Below are 20791 nucleotides of genomic sequence, written 5' to 3' on the forward strand. Positions count from 1 at the left end.
GATTCCTTACCTCCAGCACCACCTAAACCAGACAGATACTATCGAGTCCCTGACTCTCACAAGTTTTTATATAAAAGCCCTGCTGCAGACCCAGAAACCATTTCCCAGGGTCCCAAAGGGGTTAAGGCCTCTACTGCCAAGAATCCACTACCTGCGGAAAGAGATTCCAGGACATTAGAAAGATGGGGGGAAAAAGTGTATACCTCTGCCACTTTGGCCATGAGGGCATTAAACTGCCAATTCCACATGATTAAATACCAGCAGTACTTGCTTACTCAGTTAAAACAGAAAATGACCCCTCAAACAGATCAACTAGATTTCAAAGGGATGCAAGATTTGTTGCATGCAGCAGAACAAGTGGGAAAACATACCTTGCAGTGTGGTTTTGATTCTTTGGAGGCCTCATGTAGAGCAGCAGTCACAGGGTCTGTAATACGTAGACATGCTTGGCTAAAAGAGCAGACCTTACCAGAACATGTCAAAGCAAAGTTACTGGATGCTCCACTGCAAAAGGATGCGTTATTTGGTGTCAAAGCAGAGGAAGTTTTAAAGAAGATGGAAGAAAAGGCAAAATCAATGCAAACAGTTAAAGATTTTTTACAGGTACAACCTCTTCGCTTCAGCAGAAACTGGCCATCAAAAAACTGGTCTTTTCCTGCTTCAGACAGACCCCAAAGGGGCAGGTACAGACGCAGAGACCAGGCACAAGGTACCTTCAGGCTTAGACAATGGCAAACAACAACTCAAAGAGGGGGAGACGACAGATCTCAACCCTTCTTCGCCTGCCAAGCAAAATTGCCCAGGCAGGACCTGTAGGAGGAAAACTGGCTCTTTTTCCAGAAAATTGGCACATCATAACAAAGGACAAATGGGTTCTGGATATTATTACCCAAGGCTACAGATTTCATTTTCACACTTTACCACGGATGAGAGGCATGCCAAATCTGCCAACAAACCAGTGGGCAGAGGCACAAAAGCAAATTTCAGCTCTCATGAACATGAAAGCAATTCAAAGGGTTCCTGCAAAAGAGCAAGGTCAAAGATTTTATTCAAGACTGTTTCTAGTACCAAGAAAGGACAAAGCCTGGAGACCCATCTTAGACCTTTCAATTCTAAACACGTACCTGGACATTCCCAAATTCAAAATGCTCACACTACAGCAGCTTCTTCCCATGCTGGGCAAGGAGTCTTGGCTGGTAATGTTGGACCTCCAAGAGGCATACCTGCATGTCCCTATCAGACAAGATTGCAGAAGATACCTCAGATTTTTGGCAGGCACAATGCATTATCAATTCTCTGCATTGCCCTTTGGCTTATCTACTGCGCCCAGAGTATTCACAAAATGCCTGGCGTCAGTAATTGCATACTGCAGACAGCGTGGAATACAATTTTATCCATATCTGGACGACTGCCTGATCCAAGCGGACAGCAAAGACATCCTACTACAGCATCTGGCATTTGTAACACAGTTGCTAAGTTGCCTAGGGTACACAGTAAACAAAAAGAAGTCAAAACTAATACCCTCACAAGAAATAATTTTCCTGGGTGCCAGCTTGAATACAAAGGCCCAGATGGCTTACCTCACGCCAGACAAGCAAAAATAACTGGCTCAGTACTTCAAAAAGATGGCAACTTCTACCCAGCTCACTGCAAGGAAATTCCTGCAGGCATTGGGGTACATGGCATCCTGCATTCAACTAATTGCATATGCAAGGCTGCATATGAGAAAACTACAATGGTACCTAAAAAGTGTATGGTCCCAACACAGACACAGCCTCGAAGCAAGTATAACTCTCATTCCCTGCCTTCAGAAAGAGTTTCTATGGTGGGCTCAAGCATGCCAAGCAAACAAGGGCCTTCCTTTTGCCTCACCTCCAGCAAACCAAACCTTGACAACAGATTCATCAGACTACGCCTGGGGTGCACACATGGCAGGACAATGCATACAGGGCAAATGGTCTGCAAACCAAAGGCAACTACACATCAATCAAAAGGAGATGCTAGCTGTAAAAAATGCACTAACAGCCTTCAAGGACCTCTTGTATCCAGGACAACTTCTAATAAGGACGGACAACACCACAGTTATGTGGTACATAAACAAACAAGGAGGAACACACTCCTACCCACTATGCAGACAGGCAATGGACTTGTGGAACACAGCATTAAATTACCTAGTACAACTGCAAGCACAATTCTTGCCAGGAAAAGAAAACATTTTGGCAGACAAATTAAGCAGAAATTTGACAGACCCTCACGAGTGGAGACTACACCCACAAGTATTCTCAATGGTAACTCAAAGGTGGGGACCACCAGACATAGATCTGTTTGCCTCAACCAACAATTGCCAGCTACAAAAATTTTGCACAAGGACTTATCCCCTGGCCTGGAAAGTGGATGCCCTATCATTCAGTTGGACAGCATTGTCAGTCTGCACCTTCCCACCCCTGCCTCTACTGACCCATGTATTACTGAAAGCCAGATCAGAGAGACCACAGATGATCCTCATTGCTCCGGACTGGCCACGTCGACACTGGTACCCACTACTACGAAACTTGACTCGCAGCCCTCCATGGATCTTACCTCAATTCCCTCTGCTGTTAACCCAACAAAACTATCAGATCCTTCACAGTCAACTAAGGACCTTAAATCTAGCTACATGGAAAATACCTTAAATTATCAAACAACACTTCTCTCAAAGGACGTCCAGAATGTCATTTTGGAGGCCAGGAGGCCCAGCACCAAAAAAACTTACTCAGACAAATGGAAAAGATTTTGTGTATGGAGCCAGGCCAGAAGCCTAAATCCTGGCATTCCAAATATTCCGCACATACTCCAATATCTAAATGAGATGCTACAGCTACACAAAGGCCTTTCTTTCTCATCCATAAAGATCCATGCTTCAGCCATTTCAGCTCAATATGATACGGTTCCTCCCATTTTCTCTCATCCTTTGCTAAGGCAATTTCTCAGAGGGGCAAAAAAGACCCCCCAGAAAACCATCAACTCCAACTTGGGATCTAAATTTTGTTCTGGAAAAGTTAACACTTCCTCCTTTTGAATCAGCCTTTTCAGCAGAGCTTCAATACCTGTCATGGAAAACAGCCCTGCTGCTGGCTATCACCTCAGCACGCAGAATCTCAGAAATGCAGGCACTTATGGCAGTGGAACCTTTCATCATTTTCCATCAGGACAGAGTATCTTTACGCACCAACCCTTCCTTCATGCCAAAGGTAGTATCCAGTGTGGCTCTCAATCAGACCATACACTTGCCCACCTTTTATCCAAACCCACAGAATAAAGGAGAAAGACTCCTTCACTCTTTGGACATTCACAGACAGTTATGTTACTATTTGGACAAGACAAAGGCCTTCAGAAAATCTGACCAACTCCTTGTATCTTATGCACCAGGCTCAGAAGGAAAGGCTATTTCAAAACAGACCATCTCCAAATGGATAGCACATTGCATCCGCTTTTGCTACTCACACCACGGGAAAGCAGTGCCTGCTAGTATTAGGTCTCACTCTACCAGGGCTACAGCAACCTCAGCAGCCTTCCTCCGAGAAGTCCCAACAAAGGACATTCTGGAGACAGCTACCTGGAGTTCAGTGCACACCTTCACCAAGCATTACCACCTTCCTCTATACTCAAAATCCAGAGCTGGGTTTGCCACTGCAGTTCTGCAGGGCATCTTAGCTGCACCTAACCCAGTTTAGCTCCTACCACCCAACCATAGCTTTGGGACTCTACCCAAGTGTGATGACTGCAGCAGCATAGCACGATGAACATAGTACAGTTTTGTACCTACCATAAATGTAGATCTTCGAGTGGTTATGCTGCTGCAGTCCAGGTTACCCTCCCTCCCTCCATCCCCTCTACCTAACAAGGCTTTTCTTATACCTCCATGTACTTCAACCTTTGGGATGCATGTCTATATGGTGTATTTGCTTACAACTAGTACCATTGTTTTGCACTAAGGTATGTTTTGCAAGCTTCTTATTTTGCCTTCTTAGTTTGGGGCACCTGACATCTGGGGCAAGAAAAACTGAAGAAAATGGTGTTGGCTGCCTCTTTTATACCCCTGCCGCACTGACATCTGGGAAGAAGCGACGACAACCGACGCCGGACCAAGGCTTTGGAATTCAGGCTGACTGCGGGACCGCCTGACGGCAGGATAACCCAAGTGTAATGACTGCAGCAGCATAACCACTCGAACATCTACATTTATGGTAGGTACAAAATTGTACTTTATGGTTGCTGGCCACCCTAGCAGTGGAGTGTACTTTAAGACCTACAGTAATTTATACTATGTTACTTCCACAGACGGATGTTCTATAACACGTACTTTCTTCACTTGTATTGTCCTTGTGGGGCTGGTGCTCAGGGCGGGAGAAGATTCAATTCCTTAGTTTAGGTTGAAGACGGCAATTATAAGATGGTTTAAGGTTATTGGCCAATAAGACAGGGTAGTTCCACAGCTTTAGTGCTGTACGATCAGGTAGGGCAACTGGTTGTATAAAGGGAGAGAGAAACAGAAAGGTAAAATAAGTAGGGTGTTAAGCACAGTTTTATGGTAGCTTCACATATAAGATAATGCACATACTAGTACAAACACAAGGTATAATTGGTCACTATCCTTCAAATATTAGGTTCAAATAAAAGATGATGGGTTAAATAGATGCATTTACATAGGGAATGGATTTCAGATACAACTAGCAATTCTATAAAGCCATAAGACTAGGATTTTAAAAACTTGGCCAGAACAGTTGATATGCATGAGTGTAAGCTGCAGTTAGTATGCAAGTGTGCAGCATGAGTGTAGGCGAAGCGAGGCTCTACTTAAGCATGGGACAATCTATCCAGGAAGACATTTGTAACATTTGCAAAGTCAAAATAGTTAAACACAGCTAGGAACATTACCATTTACATTAGTTTAAAGTTAGAATTCCCCATATATGGAGGCACAATCATTAAAACGCTGTGTTAATATTGCATTTCTGTTATAATTAAGGAACAGTACAGCGTCCCACAGTTATGCTTTAATAGTAAAGGTCCAAATGCACTCTAATGTGAAGGATAAAGGTTAGACAATAAATGCGTTACTGAAACCTGGCGATTACTACTTAAAAATCTGATATCCGGCTCATTAAATTAACAAGTTTAACTTTTAACAGGTAGCTACAGATGTAAAATACTTCCACGTGCAGCACGCAACAACAGTAAGCCGTTACCAACGGTTATTATCACCGGAACACTCTAGGTTACATAAGTTGTTGCCTAACACTATACTTATACTTTTCAGACAGTGTTTGAGGAAATCAGTTGCTGCATATAAAATAAATATGCTTTTCAAACAATGTTCGAGTATATCAGGGTATTTGGCATTAAATAATTACTTACGAATACCCAAGCTCAGTCAGTCAGTACTGGCAGTTGATAACACCAGTACACTTTTGGGTAGCGTATCTGTTACATGTAATTAGTAAGTTAAACTTTCAGACACGCTGGTCAGTGAGCTGCATGTCTTAACAGTAAATAGGCATAAAACACATATGACAACCACTGATTCTAAGGATAACTACATACAGAACTTTACCTACACATTTTAAGGCATTATGCTTGTCTGATAGTAAATATTAAGAACATGTGCAGCAAACGTATAGCAATTGCTAACACAGATAGCCGCCAACAGTAATACGTAACCCCTAGTTAACTGCATACAGAACTATACCTACACATTTAAAAGCGCTATGCTTATCTGGTAGTAAATATAAAAACACGTGCAGCAAATGCTAACACAGATAGCCGGCAACAGTGATACATAACCCCCAGCATATGCTGGGATGATTTAGTTGTCGCTTTTAACTGTGAGGATGCCTTTACTGACAACTTAGTAGGCAGTCAGCTTATCTATCAGATAAGAGTAAAAAAAGTCACAACTTGCACAAAGTGTGTACACCGGAGCTGAGGGATGCACAGCAGCCAAGGGAAAGACCTGGATGTAAAGATGGCACAAAGGGAGAGTTATATTTATAGGATAGGTGAGGTCATAGGAAAGGAGGGGGAAGTGAGGTTAGGCGGGGTCAGGTAATGACTGGAAGTGACTAGTGTATCACAGCAAGTAAGGAGAGTACAGACACGATTAGTACTTAGCATCAGAGTTTAATACCACCAAGTATAAGAGGGAGGAGAGAAATGAATAAGAAAAAGTAGGGACAAAGGGTGAGAGGATAGGGTTAGAAGCAGAGTTGTGGTAGCCAAAAGGGAGTGGAGGGATACTGACAGAGGTAAGGAACCAGAGGAAGAGCCACAGTAGCAGTGAGCCCAAAGAGAACAATCAGTAGAGAGCTGATTGTTAAGGTAAGTGAAGGTGGAGAAGATGGGAGGTGAGAATCTTGATAGTGGAGATAGTGGGAGGGTCGCTAACTGATACAGAGTAAGAAGGTAGATGGATATAGTGGGACTATACAAGCTAGAAATACTGTATTCTTGCGAGTTGTGTTGTAAGACAGAATGATAGATCTAGGAGAAGGGCGCCATCTAGTGGCCAAAAGCTGTATAGCTACTATAGTTTATTTTTGGGAGGTAGCAGGTCCTTGGAATTTGAGGAGGGAAGGATATAATATACTTACAAGGGTATAGGAGAGGAGGTAGGCTAAGAAGAAGAAAAATGAAGGTTATGGCTGCTGGCCGCCCTAGCAGTGGAATGTACTTTAAGACCTACAGTAATTTATACTATGTTGCTTCCACAGACGGATGTTATATAACACGTACTTTCTTCACTTGCATTGTCCTTGCAGGGCTGTTGCTCAGGGCGGGAGAAGATTCACTTCCTTAGTTTAGGGTGAAGACTGCAATTATAAGATGGTTTAAGGTTGTTGGCCAATAAGACAGGGTAGTTCATAGGTTAGTACTAGGCTAACTGCCCTTGCGAGCCATTGTAAGCCTAGCCAAGTATCCCTTGTGAGACTCAAACCCTGTACCTTGTGTTTGTAAGGCAAACACCTTAACCATTAGGCCATCCTCCTAACCGTGAGGATCCTCCACAATCCTCCCTTCCACAGCTTTAGTGCCGTACGAGCAGGTAGGACAATTTCTTCACTTGTATTGTCCTTGCGGGGCTGTTGCTCAGGGCGGGAGAAGATTCATTTCCTTAGTTTAGGGTGATGGCAATTATAAGATGGTTTAAGGTTGTTGGCCAATAAGACAGGGTAGTTCCACAGCTTTAGTGCCGTACGAGCAGGTAGGGCAAACAAAGTGTGTACACCAGAGCTAAGGGACTCACAGCAGTCAAGGGAAAGACCTGGATGTAAGTGAAAAGGGTATAACACCTTCTTTATGGTACTGTAGGAAATAGATTATATAAGCCCAAGAAACATTGGAAAGTCATTGTAGATTTCCAGTCAAACTTAGGCATGCTAGAAGCAAGAAGTTAGCCCCAGAGCTAAAGAATAGTAACAAATCATCTAAAAAAAATAGCCGTGAACTGTAGATGGCCTGTAATATTACATCCATTAGTGTATGGCATTTTATTCTTTCTGGGCTAAAGTTACAAAGAAATCCAGTAATATTCTGATCCTCAGGTCTGGGGATGATCTGATAAGGAAGTTTACAAGCTGCAAGGTATTACTAAATTCAAATTTAGAAAAAGTTACATTATCTTGGAGAGAGTTCTGGCTCGAGCCTTATTTGAACTCGGCCTTCATTCATTCTTCACACCCCAAGTAATTGATTGTGCCCTATCCAAAATAAGATTTAATGGGATATGATAACATCCTAGTGTTTGTTTATAGTATACTTGACACATCTTGCATTCCTTTGGAAATTATTGAGTTCCATGTGCTTGCAGTTTGTGTTGTCAGATCATAAAGGGGTGAGATAAGAAAGTTATGCATAATTTTACATCTCTTACTTTAATATCTCCAAATGTTTTGTGAAGATTCTCATTAACTTTCTACCCATTGCCAGTTCGTGTACTTACTACTTAGTATGGCATGGGCTCTCAAATACAGTGTTAAATCTTTCTAACCTGAGTTCTCTGTATAGAGATTCCATTAGTACTGGTGGTGAACAAAATTTTAAGTGTCATAGAGCAACTTTATTTGTCAGAGGCATTTGACTTTGTCCCACACTCAGGCATTTTGACTGACTTGCTAAAATTAAATATCAGTCCTTGTATTTTTGTAATATGATTAGATAATGTCTCTCTGGAAGAACTCAGATAGTCAAGTTCAAAGATGTATTTTCAAACTTTAATTAATAATGGGATACCTTGAGGTTCAGTGCTGAGACCTCTGTTTAATTTGCAATGGAAGGGTAGTAGTAAAGGCCTGCCTTCCTTCCATATTTCCAAGAGATTTTAGATTAGGATACATTATGAAGTGTCAGTAATATATTTATTGATATTCCATAATTATGGGATTGAACACAATACTTGGATATATGTAATATCAATAAATGTTGAACACATCAACTTCAATGATTTAGCAACCATAGTCTCTTTATCACTGTATCTTCACACAAGCATGTTTGATATCCATAAAATGTTTTTTCTTGAGCATGAAACCTATATTAAATTGCATAATTTAAATAGAAGCAGCTGTTTCACTTCCCTTGTGATCAAGCTTGGTTAGAACTATGGAGGAATACAGTACCTCCATCTCTACTTAGTACTAACATTTGTCATCTCAAAAGTATCCATATTTTTTATTCTAAATAAATCTTAGGTATATTAAGTATGAAAAAAGATTTCAGCTGCCTGGCATGTATTAAGTCAAGTGTTGGCTTTCAAGAGGTAATTTATTGCCTGGTTGTAAAATCACAAAGAACCATAAACTCCAATAATTATGGTTTTAACAGAAGAGGACATCAGCTAAATGTTAGAAATTTGGTCACATATCTTTGTGCAACCCAAGACAAACCTGAAATTCAATAAAAATCCATTGAAGACTCAATAAAGTTTGGAATAATTTGCACCTGCAGATTTTATATTTTTCATTCTTGTAGGTATTAAAAAAGAACTGGCTACGTGTTTAGAAGGTTATAACTTTAAGGTGTCAGTAAAATCATAGTAATGTCTTTCGGCTTTTCCCAGTTAGGGGTCGCCACAGCAGAACTCCGGTCCGCTCATGATTGGCAGTGGATTTTTGCGGTGCTGAGTTGCCAGCCCCGACGCCCATCCTTCAAGGAAGGCACACCCATTCACACACGCACCTACCTGCATGTCTTTAAATGTCACTCGACTGCGGGGAGGACATGCAGACTCCACACAGAAGGTGCTCCAGCCGAGAATCGAACAGGAGAACCTCTTGCTGTGAGGCAACAACGCTAACCGCTGCACCACCGCGGCTCCATAAGGTGTCAGTAAAATCATACAGTCTCCTAAATAGTATCTTGTTAGTGTTTTGAACTTGTAGACTCTAGCACTGAGATGTAACACGCACTTGCTCTGTAGAGGGATTATAACGTAGAAGAGCCATGTCCTGGCTGGGAGTCTAAGGTTCAGCATGTCCATCCTTATAGAGTCATAAATGAAATCTCGACATGAAATTTATACCTTTCTTTGTTTAACATTCTTCACTGCCATTTATTTATTTCAGAGGAAGCTGATGAACTGGATCATCTAGTAACTTCTAAAGTGGAGGCTCTTCAGTATGACCATCCTCGCCACACCGTGACTGTGACAACAATTAGCGATCTAGATCTGGATGGAGCAAAATGGCTGACCACAGGCACTAGTAAGGTACAAGGAACACACTGAAGGAAATTACAATATTTGTGCTTATTGCTGTCAAAGCAAAATATACTTTTTTATTAGCTCAGACACTAAATCTATTCATTGTCAGCCTTTTCATTGTATTCCATAAATTATCAAGTGGTGTTACTCCATGGTTGGCCTCAGAGAGGCCACATCTGTTCATATCTTCAAGCCATGTTCCTCTGTCCAGTGTGTCCGCCTGTCATGAACATATGCAAAGTACACAAGTGTATTACTAACTTAAAAAATAGAACACTGGTGACACACTGCTGGCAAATATACACCAAAAACACATTCAGTCAAATCTGCAGTAAAATAAAGAAAATCTTTTTTTTCCATTTTCATTTTTACAGATGTACAAGTTGTGTACACACATCCCCTGCTACCAACTCTGGGGTCACAAAACATTGGTGAATAGGGTAGACTCCTAAAATTCCCCATCCCCTGTTCTAGCAGTAACTGCAGGTCTTCCATATTCAGCAGACCACGAATCTGTGAAAAAAATGACCCAGTTCACAGGTCTTTAAGAAAGATGCTTAAGCAAAGAAACTGCCCCCATATATACAAACCTGTAACGTGAAGTTGTTCAGTCTCACCGTTCATTCTTTACTGTTGGGTTCGGAGCCGATACGGCCAATTGCAAAGCTCGAGGTCTTCAAATAGCTCGAGGCCAAGTCCCTATCCCCTGATGCACCTGTGAATTGCCTTGGATCTAGTTTGCCACTGCAACAGATCGGAGGTTCTGAATTAGCTCGGGCCAGATAAGAACATTTTTTCATTAAAAATTCTATAAAAGTTTTTGATAGTGTAGTTGGTTAGCTAGGTTTGTTTATAAAGCTCTTATAGCTTTTAGTGTGCTGTTCCCTTCCCGTTTACTCTTTTTCAGATATTTCTAGTTGGCGTCTTTTTGGCCTAGTTAGTTGTAGTTCTTATAGATGTGGTCTGTCTAGCCTTCGAGTTTTTTATGTAAGGCTTAGCTCAGTAAACCTGTGTTTATATAGATAAGCTTATTGCCTTTCCTTCTCTCAGCTTCCTGTGCTATTTGTGACCTTTTGTCACATTTCTTAGATAGTGGTGTGGTCTGTCTAGCCTTTTTGTATTTAGAAGGCTCAGTCTTTGTTACTGTCTAATTTACAGTGTACTCTATTTAGATAACATTGTTATTTCTCAGCAGCTATCTTGTTAGGTAGTCTGCTTTGTGTAACTTCACATATTGTGTGTGTGTGTGTGTGTGTGTGTGTGTGTGTGTGTGTGTGTGTGTGTTTCAGCCTGTTTTTATTAAGGCTTACCTGCTATCCGTTCAATTTGGAGAAAATTTACTATTGTTTTTTGTGTGGCAGTAAATATCTCTAACTTATTATGGTGGATCAAGACAAGCACCCCAAATCTGGATTCAAAAAGTGCCCTAAGTGTGGCCAGAAAATGTCAGTTACAGACATGCAGGGGCTCTGCGTTTGCAAGACAATTGTGTCATTTGTCATTCCTTCTCCTCTAGGGTCCTGTAGGAAAGGAAGAGGAAACTAATCGATAGAGGCTTGTTGAAGCCTTCCTTTCAGGAAGCTTTGAGTGACCAGGATGGTTCCAGTCAGTCTTCAAAGTCTTCGGACTCAAAAAAATCGAAGAAGTCATCGGCTTCGGCTCCACTGCCTTCGGAGCTGACAGTCTGTTCCTTTTGGAGCTGGTCCCTTATCTTGGAACTGGTCTCCAAACTCCAAAGTGTCCTATTCTCCAGTCGGTACCACCTTTGGTAAGGTCGTCTCGAACATCTATCAGCCTGTCAGATCTGGACTCGGATCATGTGGTACAGAAGCTGTTGTTGGCACCAGCATTAGCCAAAATGTTATCAGCTTTGACCCAAATGGCTTCGGAACCGAAGACCATTGCACCGACTATTACTATTTTTCTCTGAGCCATGCTGTTCCTTCAGAGCCAGAAGAGGCAGACCTGATGTTAGTGGAACCCTCTGAGCCGACGCCTGCTCCAGTGTCTTCGGCTCCATGTACTCTGACGTCCTGTGTACCAATCGAGGACTCTAGGAGTTGACACACTCTGGTCGGGTCCGGGGAATGGACAGTCGAACTGACTTTGCCTCTCGGGGCCTCAGCTCGGATGAGCTTGACTCCTACCTCAGGCTCGGAGCCCACTGTCCCAGTGCCAGGAGTGTCGAAAGTTTCCTCAGATCCGTCAGCTCCCTCCCATCGGAACAGAGGTGCTTTTGATGCCATGAGGAGAGTCATGTCTCCTAGGACATCCTCGACCTCGGGTCTGCCCTCCTCTTCCCCAGAAGTGCCTGTGTCTGCATCACAAGTCCTGACCAAGCGTAGAGACCCAGAGCCTCAGGAAGCCACAATGGGTGGCCCCTGCTCTTCCTAGACCTCACCAGAGGCCCCTACTGATATTCCCAGGAAGAGATTGTGCAAGAAGAAGCACCTAGACTCCCCGCAGGAGTCTCTCACATCGGATACGGACTTAGATGAGTCAGAAGGGTGCCCACGGTCCCCCCTCTGAGGATATCTCATTCGCTGAGATACTTGAGATCTTTAGGCAGAGGGGTGACTGGCAGTCCAAAAGCCCTACTGAGGATGAGTCAGTTCTCCTGAAGGCTTTCGGGTCTCAGCCCTCCACCTCTTGGGTGACTCTGCCCTTCGATGAGCTGATGCAGCTGGTCTCACGAAGGGAGTGGGAGTCTCCGGATTCTATGGAACTTGTCCCCAGGAGGCCTAATAAATTTATTTCAGCCCCAGTTGGCAAAACATTTTTAACTAAAGGTGTTCCGGTTGATGCCATGGTAGTGGCAGCGGCCACCAAGAAGAAAATGTCTGAGACTTCCTCGTCTATCCATCCTCCTAACAGAGATTCCAGGATTATGGATAGATATGGGAAGCACATGTTCAGTTCAGCAACCTTTGCTGTCTGTTCGCTGAACTACTTAACGCATTTTACTAGGTTGGAAAGTGATCTCCTTAAGGAGTTGGGAGATATTCTTCAGAGTACAGTAGCTGCGGCAGCTTCCGACAAAGTTACTGCCCAGCTTTCTATCCTAAATTGTATTGTCCACTTGTCCATGCGCCTCATATCTTATGTAGTTGATGGAACAAGTAGGGCAGTGGGTACAGGAATTGCTCTTAGGAGACATTCCTGGATGCGCTTGTGTTCCTTCGGAACCTTTCAAGTCTTCCTTCGTGAACACTCCCTTTGATGGCTCATCCCTTTTCGGGTCTAAAGTGAAGGAAACCTTAAGCAGGTGTGAACAGGATGGAAAGACTCTGCCGTCGAGGTTCGTTTTTCCACCCCTACCCGACCATATCCCAAAGGTCAAAGGGGAGAAAAAATGTGGTTCCGAAAAGCCCGAGGAGCCGTTCAGAACACACGTGGTGAACCCCCCCCTCCAGGGGCAGAGGAGAGGGTAATAATGGAAGATGCCACCCTTGCGGCAGAGGGGGTCCGCAACACCAGGTTGACAGAGATCACTCTGGGATACCCTACCAGCGCTCCTGAGAGGAAGCCCGACTGTCCTGATCTGGAGGCAGTCGGGGGTCGCTTATCTTTGTATCCAGACGCCTGGCTCAATATAACAAAAGACAGCTGGGTACAAAGTATAATTTCCAGAGGATACTTCATACCATTCGCCATACCCCCTCCAATCATAAGACGAATCCCGGGTGTTCCACCCAGTTACAGGGATCAAGCAACAGTAGAGGTCCAAACGTTGCTATGAAAAAGAGGCATCCAACCAGTCCCAGCAGACCAGACAGGATCCTGAACTTACTCAAGATTCTTTTTGGTTCCAAAGAAGATTGGGTACTGGAGACCAATATTGGACCTCAGCAGACTGAACCAATATGTAAAGAAAGTGAAGTTTCTGATGGTCACGCTTCAGTCTATACTTCCCTTCTTAGGGAAAGACAATTGGATGTGCTCGCTAGATCTCAAGGATGCGTGCTACCACATAAAAAGGCCAAACCATCCAGGGATCACCTGCACTTCCGGCTGTGAGCCAATCACCATCAGTTTCGAGCCCTGCCCTTTGGTCTCACTACAGCCCCCAGAGTGTTACACCAAATGCATGGCAGTGGTAACGGTTCACCTGTGGTGTCTAGGATTCCAGGTGTTTCTGTACCTAGATGATTGGCTCCTTACCGCCACCACCAGGCATCAACACGTTCAGGCCAGGGAGGCCACTCTGTCACTCTGCAATCATCTGGGCATTACAGTCAACTCAGAAAAATCTGCCTTGTTGTCATTGCAGCATATTGTTTTTATAGGGGCAGAATTGGACACCACTACCACCACTCTAAGGATTTCAATAGAAAGAGTCTGTCTTCTTCGTCAACATGTCAGCATCCTGATATCAAAGGACAAAGCAGCAGCATCGGAAGTTCTGAAAATATTAGGCATGATGGCAACAGCAATTCTAGCCATACCACTTGCTCGTAGACACATGAGAATACTTCAGTGGCTATTGTTCACTCAATGGTCTTACCAAGAGCTCCCCATGAATCACGCCATAATGATCACAAATTTTTGCAAGAAGGACCTTCAGTGGTGGTTGACCTCACTTCATGTCACTATAGGACGCCCATTTGTGCTACCCCCTCCAGCGGCCACAGTGACCACGGACGCTTCCCTGATAGGGTGGGGGGGCATTTTCAGGGAAAGCCTGCCCAAGGCACATGGACCGATCAAGAGACACATCTGCATATCAGTGTCCTGGAGAAGAGAGCAGTACTTTTGGCGTTGCAGAACTTTCAGGACTCTCTCCCTCTGGGTATGATTGTGGTCTGGTACTTGAACAAAAAAGGAGGAACCAGGACTTGCCCCCTTTGTCGAGAGGCGCTCAGAGTTTGGCAGTGGGCTGTTTCCACCCAGAGCTTTCTGTTGGCAATGCACATCCTGGGGAGATAAACAAACTGCGCAGGGCAATCTTGCTGCCCACTAGTGGTCCCTCAAGAAAGAAATTGCTGACAGGATATTCCGCAGGTGGGGCCAGCCTTGCTGCGACCTTTTTGCCAGTCACGTAAACATGAAATGCAGAAGCTACTTTGCCCTCATTCCCCCTCCGGGAGAAGCCCCAAGGGACGCACTCGTGCACGATTGGCCTCCGGGTCTCCTTTATGCATTTCCACCAATCCCGTTGATACCCAAGGTTCTAAAGAAAGCAAAATCCCTAAGAAGGACCATCATTCTTATAGCCCCTCATTGGCCTCGTCAGATTTGGTTCCCCTTCCTTCGACCTCATTTTTTGGAGGATCCTTGGATCCTAGACCCTGTTCCAGACTTTCTGACACACCCGTCGGGGGACTTTCATCCTTCTTTGCAGTCACTGAAGCTGACAGCTTGGCTGCTCCAGATCCCATCATAGCCAGGTTCCATAACCTTTCCAATGAGACAAAACAGATTCTTTAGTCCTCTCACAAATCTTCTACCAGAAAGCTATATCTTAGCAAATGGAAGAAATTTTCTGTATGGGCCTCAAAAAATAATATTGATTCTTATCAAGCCTCTATGGCTTCCATTTTAGAATTCTTGACTATGATCTTCAGTGAAGGATCTGCAGCAGTTCGGGTACAATTGGCTGTAATTTCTAATTTTCATGTTGGATTTGAAGGTTTAAATATCATGTCTCACAAGTTATCCAAAGCATTTCTCAAAGGGACTTTTCATATGAGACCTCCTGTGAAATCTCCCTATTCTCCATGGAATCTAACTTTTATGCTTTCACGTATAATTCTCCCACCATTTGAGCCAGCTTCATATTGTGATGTCAGATTTTTGTCTTGGAAGACCATCTTTCTGGTAGCTATTACTTCTGCCCGCAGAGTGTCAGAGCTTCAGGCTTTGTCCATCAAGCCTCCCTATTTGATATTTCACCCTGACAGAGTATCACTTAGAACAAATCCCTCATTCTTGCCCAGAGTTTGCACTGAAACCAATCTCAACCAAGTTATTGATTTGCCAGTTTTCTTCCCCAGTCATTCTAACAATTGAGTATATGCTGCACAAACTAGATGTTCACAGACAGCTCAGATTCTGTTTGGATAGAGCAAAAGATGTTAGGAAATCAGACCAGCTCTTTGTTTGTGGCGGCCATGGTGGTGCAAAGGTTAGCTTTGTCACCTCACAGCAAGAGGTTCTCTGGTTCGATTCTTGGCTGGGGTGCCTTCTGTGCAGAGTCTGCATGTCCTCCCTGTGGTCGGTTGGGTTGCCTCCGAGTGCTCCGGTTTCCTCCCACATCCCAAAGACATGCAGTAGGTGGATTGGACACTCTAAATTGGCCCTAGGTGTGAGCGTGTGTGTGCCTTCTGTGGAAGGTTGGGCGCCGGGCTGGCAACTCGACACTGTAAAACTCCACTGCCAGTCATGAGCGGACAGATGATCTGCTGTGGCGACCCCTAGCCAGAAAAAGCCAAAAGAAGAAGAAGACCAGCTCTTTGTTTCATTTTCAGATTCCAGGAGAGGGAGACCAGTGTCTTAAACTACTGTCTAAATGGTTATCTGATTGTATCACCTTTGCCTATTAAGCTGCCAAATATACCTTTGCAACACAAGATTAAAGCTCACTCAACCAGAGCAGTTTCTACATCATCTGTCTTTTCTGCCAAACTTCCTATGATAATATTTGTTCAGCAGCCACTTGGTCAAAACCTCATACTTTTATCACTCATTACAAAGTTGACAAGGCCTCCAGGGACAGGGCCTCCTTTGAATCCACGGTCCTGAGAAATATACTCCCGTGAGCCACCCTAGATTGATGGTGCTTGGGACGCTACCCATCAGTAAAGAATGAATGGCAAGATCGAACAACTTCACATAAAGAAGTTATGTACTTACCATGTTGTTCCATGTGAGTTGTTCATCTCGCCTTCATTCTTGCATCCCTCCCTCCTACCCCCTCCTGGGCTGATAGATGACCCAGATGCTGGTTCCATCCTGGTTATTCAGACCTTCTCTTCCTTTTATCTAGGAATGTAAGAATGACATATAGTATTAGTATACGCAGCAAACAAGATCTGAGGTAATTCACAGGTGCATCATGGGATAGGGACTTGGCCTCGGCCTCAAGCTATTTGAAGACCTCGAGCTTTGCAATTGGCCATATCGGAGTCGAGGGATGAGCTCCGAAACCATCAGTAAAGAATGAAGGCGAGATGAACAACTCACATGGAACATTATGGTAAGTACATAACTTTTTTATTACTTGTGTGTGGCTCTGTCTCACCTCCTTGAATGCTCAAAATATCAAACATCTATATGGCAAGTCATAAATAGCAAAACAAATATCAAACCAAAAATATCTTTTTTTGCAGAGGGTAAGCCCCCTGCACCCCACACTACCTGCTAATTATGTATATCAACTCCAAGATCGCACTGCATTGGTGAAAGGGGCCTATTCTCCAATTCCCTCAGTTGTGCAATCTCATTCTACACTTTGATGTTTTGTGTTTTGCTGTTTACATCTCAGTGCTCAGTTGTTTGATATTTTGGGCATTCAACGAAGTGACAATGATCCATGCATGTGTGTGTGTATATATATATATATATATATATATATATATATATATATACACATATACATATATATATGCAAATATATGTTGTATACACACAAGATTTTTACCTTCAAAGAGATTTAAGCATGCTGTCTCTCAGATGAACCTTTGATCACGCTAATGGTACACGTGCACTCACACACACACACACACACACACACACACACACACACACACACACACACACGTGTGCGTCTTTCCTAGAGTGCTTACTTTTGGCTTGACCATGTATCTGTTTGTATATTATAAATATTATGTACATGTGTTATTTGTAAACACTCGCTCACCATATAAATGTATGTGTATGTATACACGTAAGTATGTATATGTACGATTCTGTTGTATTAAAGCAAATTAATGCTGAATTGAAAACACAGATAAAAACACTTCAAACATGCACAATACCAAAAATGAAAGCGATAGAAAGAAAGGAAAATTATTTCATCTGTTGATAGTATCACTAAGCTCCCCCCACCCCCGTAATATTAGCCTCAAATTCGTCTGAATAGTGGTAGTGTTATGGGAAGGTTTTTATGAAGGTAAGGTATAGGGTTAGGGTTTAGAGAAGAGGCAGTGTTAGAGTTGAAACCCAGCTATTCATACCGTCAACATTAAGACACACACACACACACACACACCCTGTTAGCTCAACATGTTTGGGCACCAAGCCCCTCAGAGCTTTCCTGCTGCTGAACGCTACAGTCCTAGTGATGCTTTCAAGGATCAACAGATAGTTGGCTTAAAAAGCTAGGAGTTTGTGTTTTAACGGACTGTCTTGAGACTGTATTGTACTTTTAAACTGTCGTAGTTTTTGTCCAGTTTAAAAGTTGTTTAAATTCTGTGGAGAAATCGTTTACTTTTTTGGGGCTGGCAAAGTGTTTTAAAGTGATTTTAACTAAGTTTTTCCTGTGAAATAAGTGACTTTTAAAGACTTTAAATTTTTACCGGTTTTGCTGCACGTATCTCTAGGAAATGCTGACTATTTTTGGCTTGACCGTGGAGCAAATTGTTGGTCCCGTGGTTGCTCCTCTTTCCAGCCATAAACAGAAAAAAATTAAGCAAACTGCCTTTGCCACCATATCAGGCTAACTGTTTTTGCCCCAGCTACAGGTGGGTGATTCTGCTGTGGCCATTAGTTGCCCAGTGTGGGTTACCTGGGATACCTCAGACCACTCATCTTTTACAGTGGATCCCTCTGGTGTAGCACCTACAGCCACTATAGACCAGAGGGTAACCATGTTCTCTGCAGCTTTTGGGGTCTCCTCAGTGGACAAGGGAGTGCTACTGTTCTTGGTCCTGGGAGAGGGAACAATGAAGCCTTGTCTGTTTTTTTCATAATGTTGTGCTCATCTCTGGGGAACTGCTGCTGCCATTAATAACATTGTTGTCTGTTATCCCATTTTTCCTGTGAAAAAGAAACAGAAAACTAAACGTGTATCTACTCCTCCTCCGATATCGTTGGACAGGAGTAATTCACTTAGTCTGGCTTAAGGTTTAATTCAGACCAGTTGGTATAATAGTTAAGGTCTTTACATCCAAAGGTTCGATCCTGACCTCTGGCCAATGCTTGTTTGAAGTTTGCTTGTTCTTGCTGTGTTTCTATGGGGTCTCTTCCACCTCCGAAGGAAAAAAAAAACACCAGTGAATGGAACTGTAGGCAGCAATGCAAATTCAACATGGTGCCCTATAGGGGGAAGAGTTATATAGACACCTGCTCTGGGTATCTGCTGTGGTGTGCAGTATTTTTAAGATAGGAGAAAAGAGATGATTGACTGCGTGCCGTGGTTAGCCACTTGATGTAAAATATGGCTCTAGGTGATCTGGTTATGTTGACTAATGTCATCAACAGGCATGAGCATTTGCCAGTGATAAATAGGTTGAGGACCTGGCCTACTCCAACCTATGCCTGGTACCCATGTTAGCAGTAGGAGGGGGTATATCTGCCCCTATTGGCCATTGTGTGTCTGGCATAAAGACTAGCAGCCCTGTGTCAGCAAGTTACTGGCTGATCAGTCTCCAGTTGCCCAGCCTGGTTACCTGGGGTAGTTCTCTAGAGTGAAAGCTGGACATAAAACCAATCAACCTGCCAAACATGAACTAAGAATTGCGGCACTCGTAGGTTCACTGACTAGATACAGATACAGCTTGAAAGTGTATGACATGATGGTACAGGGGCCGGACATCCTACATAAATAGTTCATCTGCCAGTCTCCTGCTTGTAAATGTTTCAGCTCCCAAGCCCCTGCTTATACTTATCAAGAATATCAGAGATTTGTGATGCATGGCTAGGCTTAAAAAGGCCTCTGTGGTCGTTAGCTTAGTAAACACCTATGTACCCAAGAGACAAGATGGAAGGGCAGTGCAGCATAGCCACTCTGCTTATTACGCAGAGTGTACTCCTCAAGAGGAGGAAAGGCTAGAAATGGTGTGGGAATTTTGGTGAGAGAGAGACTTCTGAAGGCAGTGAGGAATGTCTTCAGAATTCGAGACAGACTGATGACAGTCAGATTCCAGCATAATGATAGGACGATATTCATAATTTCAGCCTATGCGCTAGAACAGGACTGTGGTAGTAAAGAGAAGAGTGCATTCAGACAGCAGTTGCAGGACCTTCTAGATAAAGCAGGACAACATAAATTGTTATTGATAATGGGTGACTTCAATCTACATATCGAAACAAACTGAAGAGGGTTTGAGGACTGCCTGGGTCCATGGGTGGGACAACAGGAGTAAAGGAGAGACCATTCTAGACTTCTCTCTGGCACCTGGCTTGATAGTAGCCAACATGTGGCTCAGAGACAGCCACAAGATCACAAGATTGGCCAACATGCGGCTCAGAGACAGCCACAAGATCGCAAGATTGGCCAACATGCAACTTTGGTAGACTTTCTTCTAGTAAGAAAAGGGCATTGGGGCAGAATAAGTGATTGCAGAGTCATCCCCAGTGAAACAGTCAGCATACAGCATAAACCACTGGTTGCCAAAAATAGGCTGCAAGCAGTGGTCAGAGAAGGCATTAATGTCAACAGAGACCAGGCTGAAGACCTGGAAGTTGACTGGAGAGGAAGCACAACAGTTCAAGGAATTACTCAGGGCTCTAGCACCCCAAGAAGAGGAGGAAATAGGTGGGTTTCAAGGAATGGCAGCACCTCAAAACAACATGTGTGAGGACTACAGAACAGATATATGGCTGAGCCAGGTAAGGAAATAAGGGACATAAAGAAAAGCTGGTGGTGGAATGCAGAAGTCCAGGAAGTCATCAAAAGAAAGAAAGGAGTGCATGAAAAAGTAGGAGATGGAAAATACAGACCAGGTTAGGAAGGAATACTGGTTGGCTAACTAAGAGGCTAAGAAAGGAGTTGTAATAGCAAAGAACAGGGCATCAGAGGCACTCTACCAGCTTTTGAAAAGTGACTCAGTAGGTGGCACAAATACATTATATCTGGTTGCAAGGCAAAGACAGAAAGATAAAGAAGATAGACACCCT

The 20791-nt window shown here is 43.5% G+C and overlaps 1 protein-coding gene across 1 annotated transcript in view; it reads left to right on the forward strand.

Moving 5' to 3' along the window:
• The window catches only part of NOL12 (nucleolar protein 12), a 489987-nt gene that overhangs the window by 363677 nt on the left and 105519 nt on the right, over positions 1–20791 (forward strand). Inside the window, exon 5 of the mRNA XM_044073722.1 lies at positions 9599–9739. Coding sequence (XP_043929657.1) covers positions 9599–9739 — 141 coding nt within the window. The remainder of the gene's footprint in view (positions 1–9598; positions 9740–20791) is intronic.

The sequence above is a fragment of the Protopterus annectens genome, chromosome 1.part0 (genome assembly GCF_019279795.1).
Source record: "Protopterus annectens isolate FY-2018-M chromosome 1.part0, PAN1.0, whole genome shotgun sequence".
Lineage (NCBI taxonomy): Eukaryota > Metazoa > Chordata > Ceratodontiformes > Protopteridae > Protopterus > Protopterus annectens.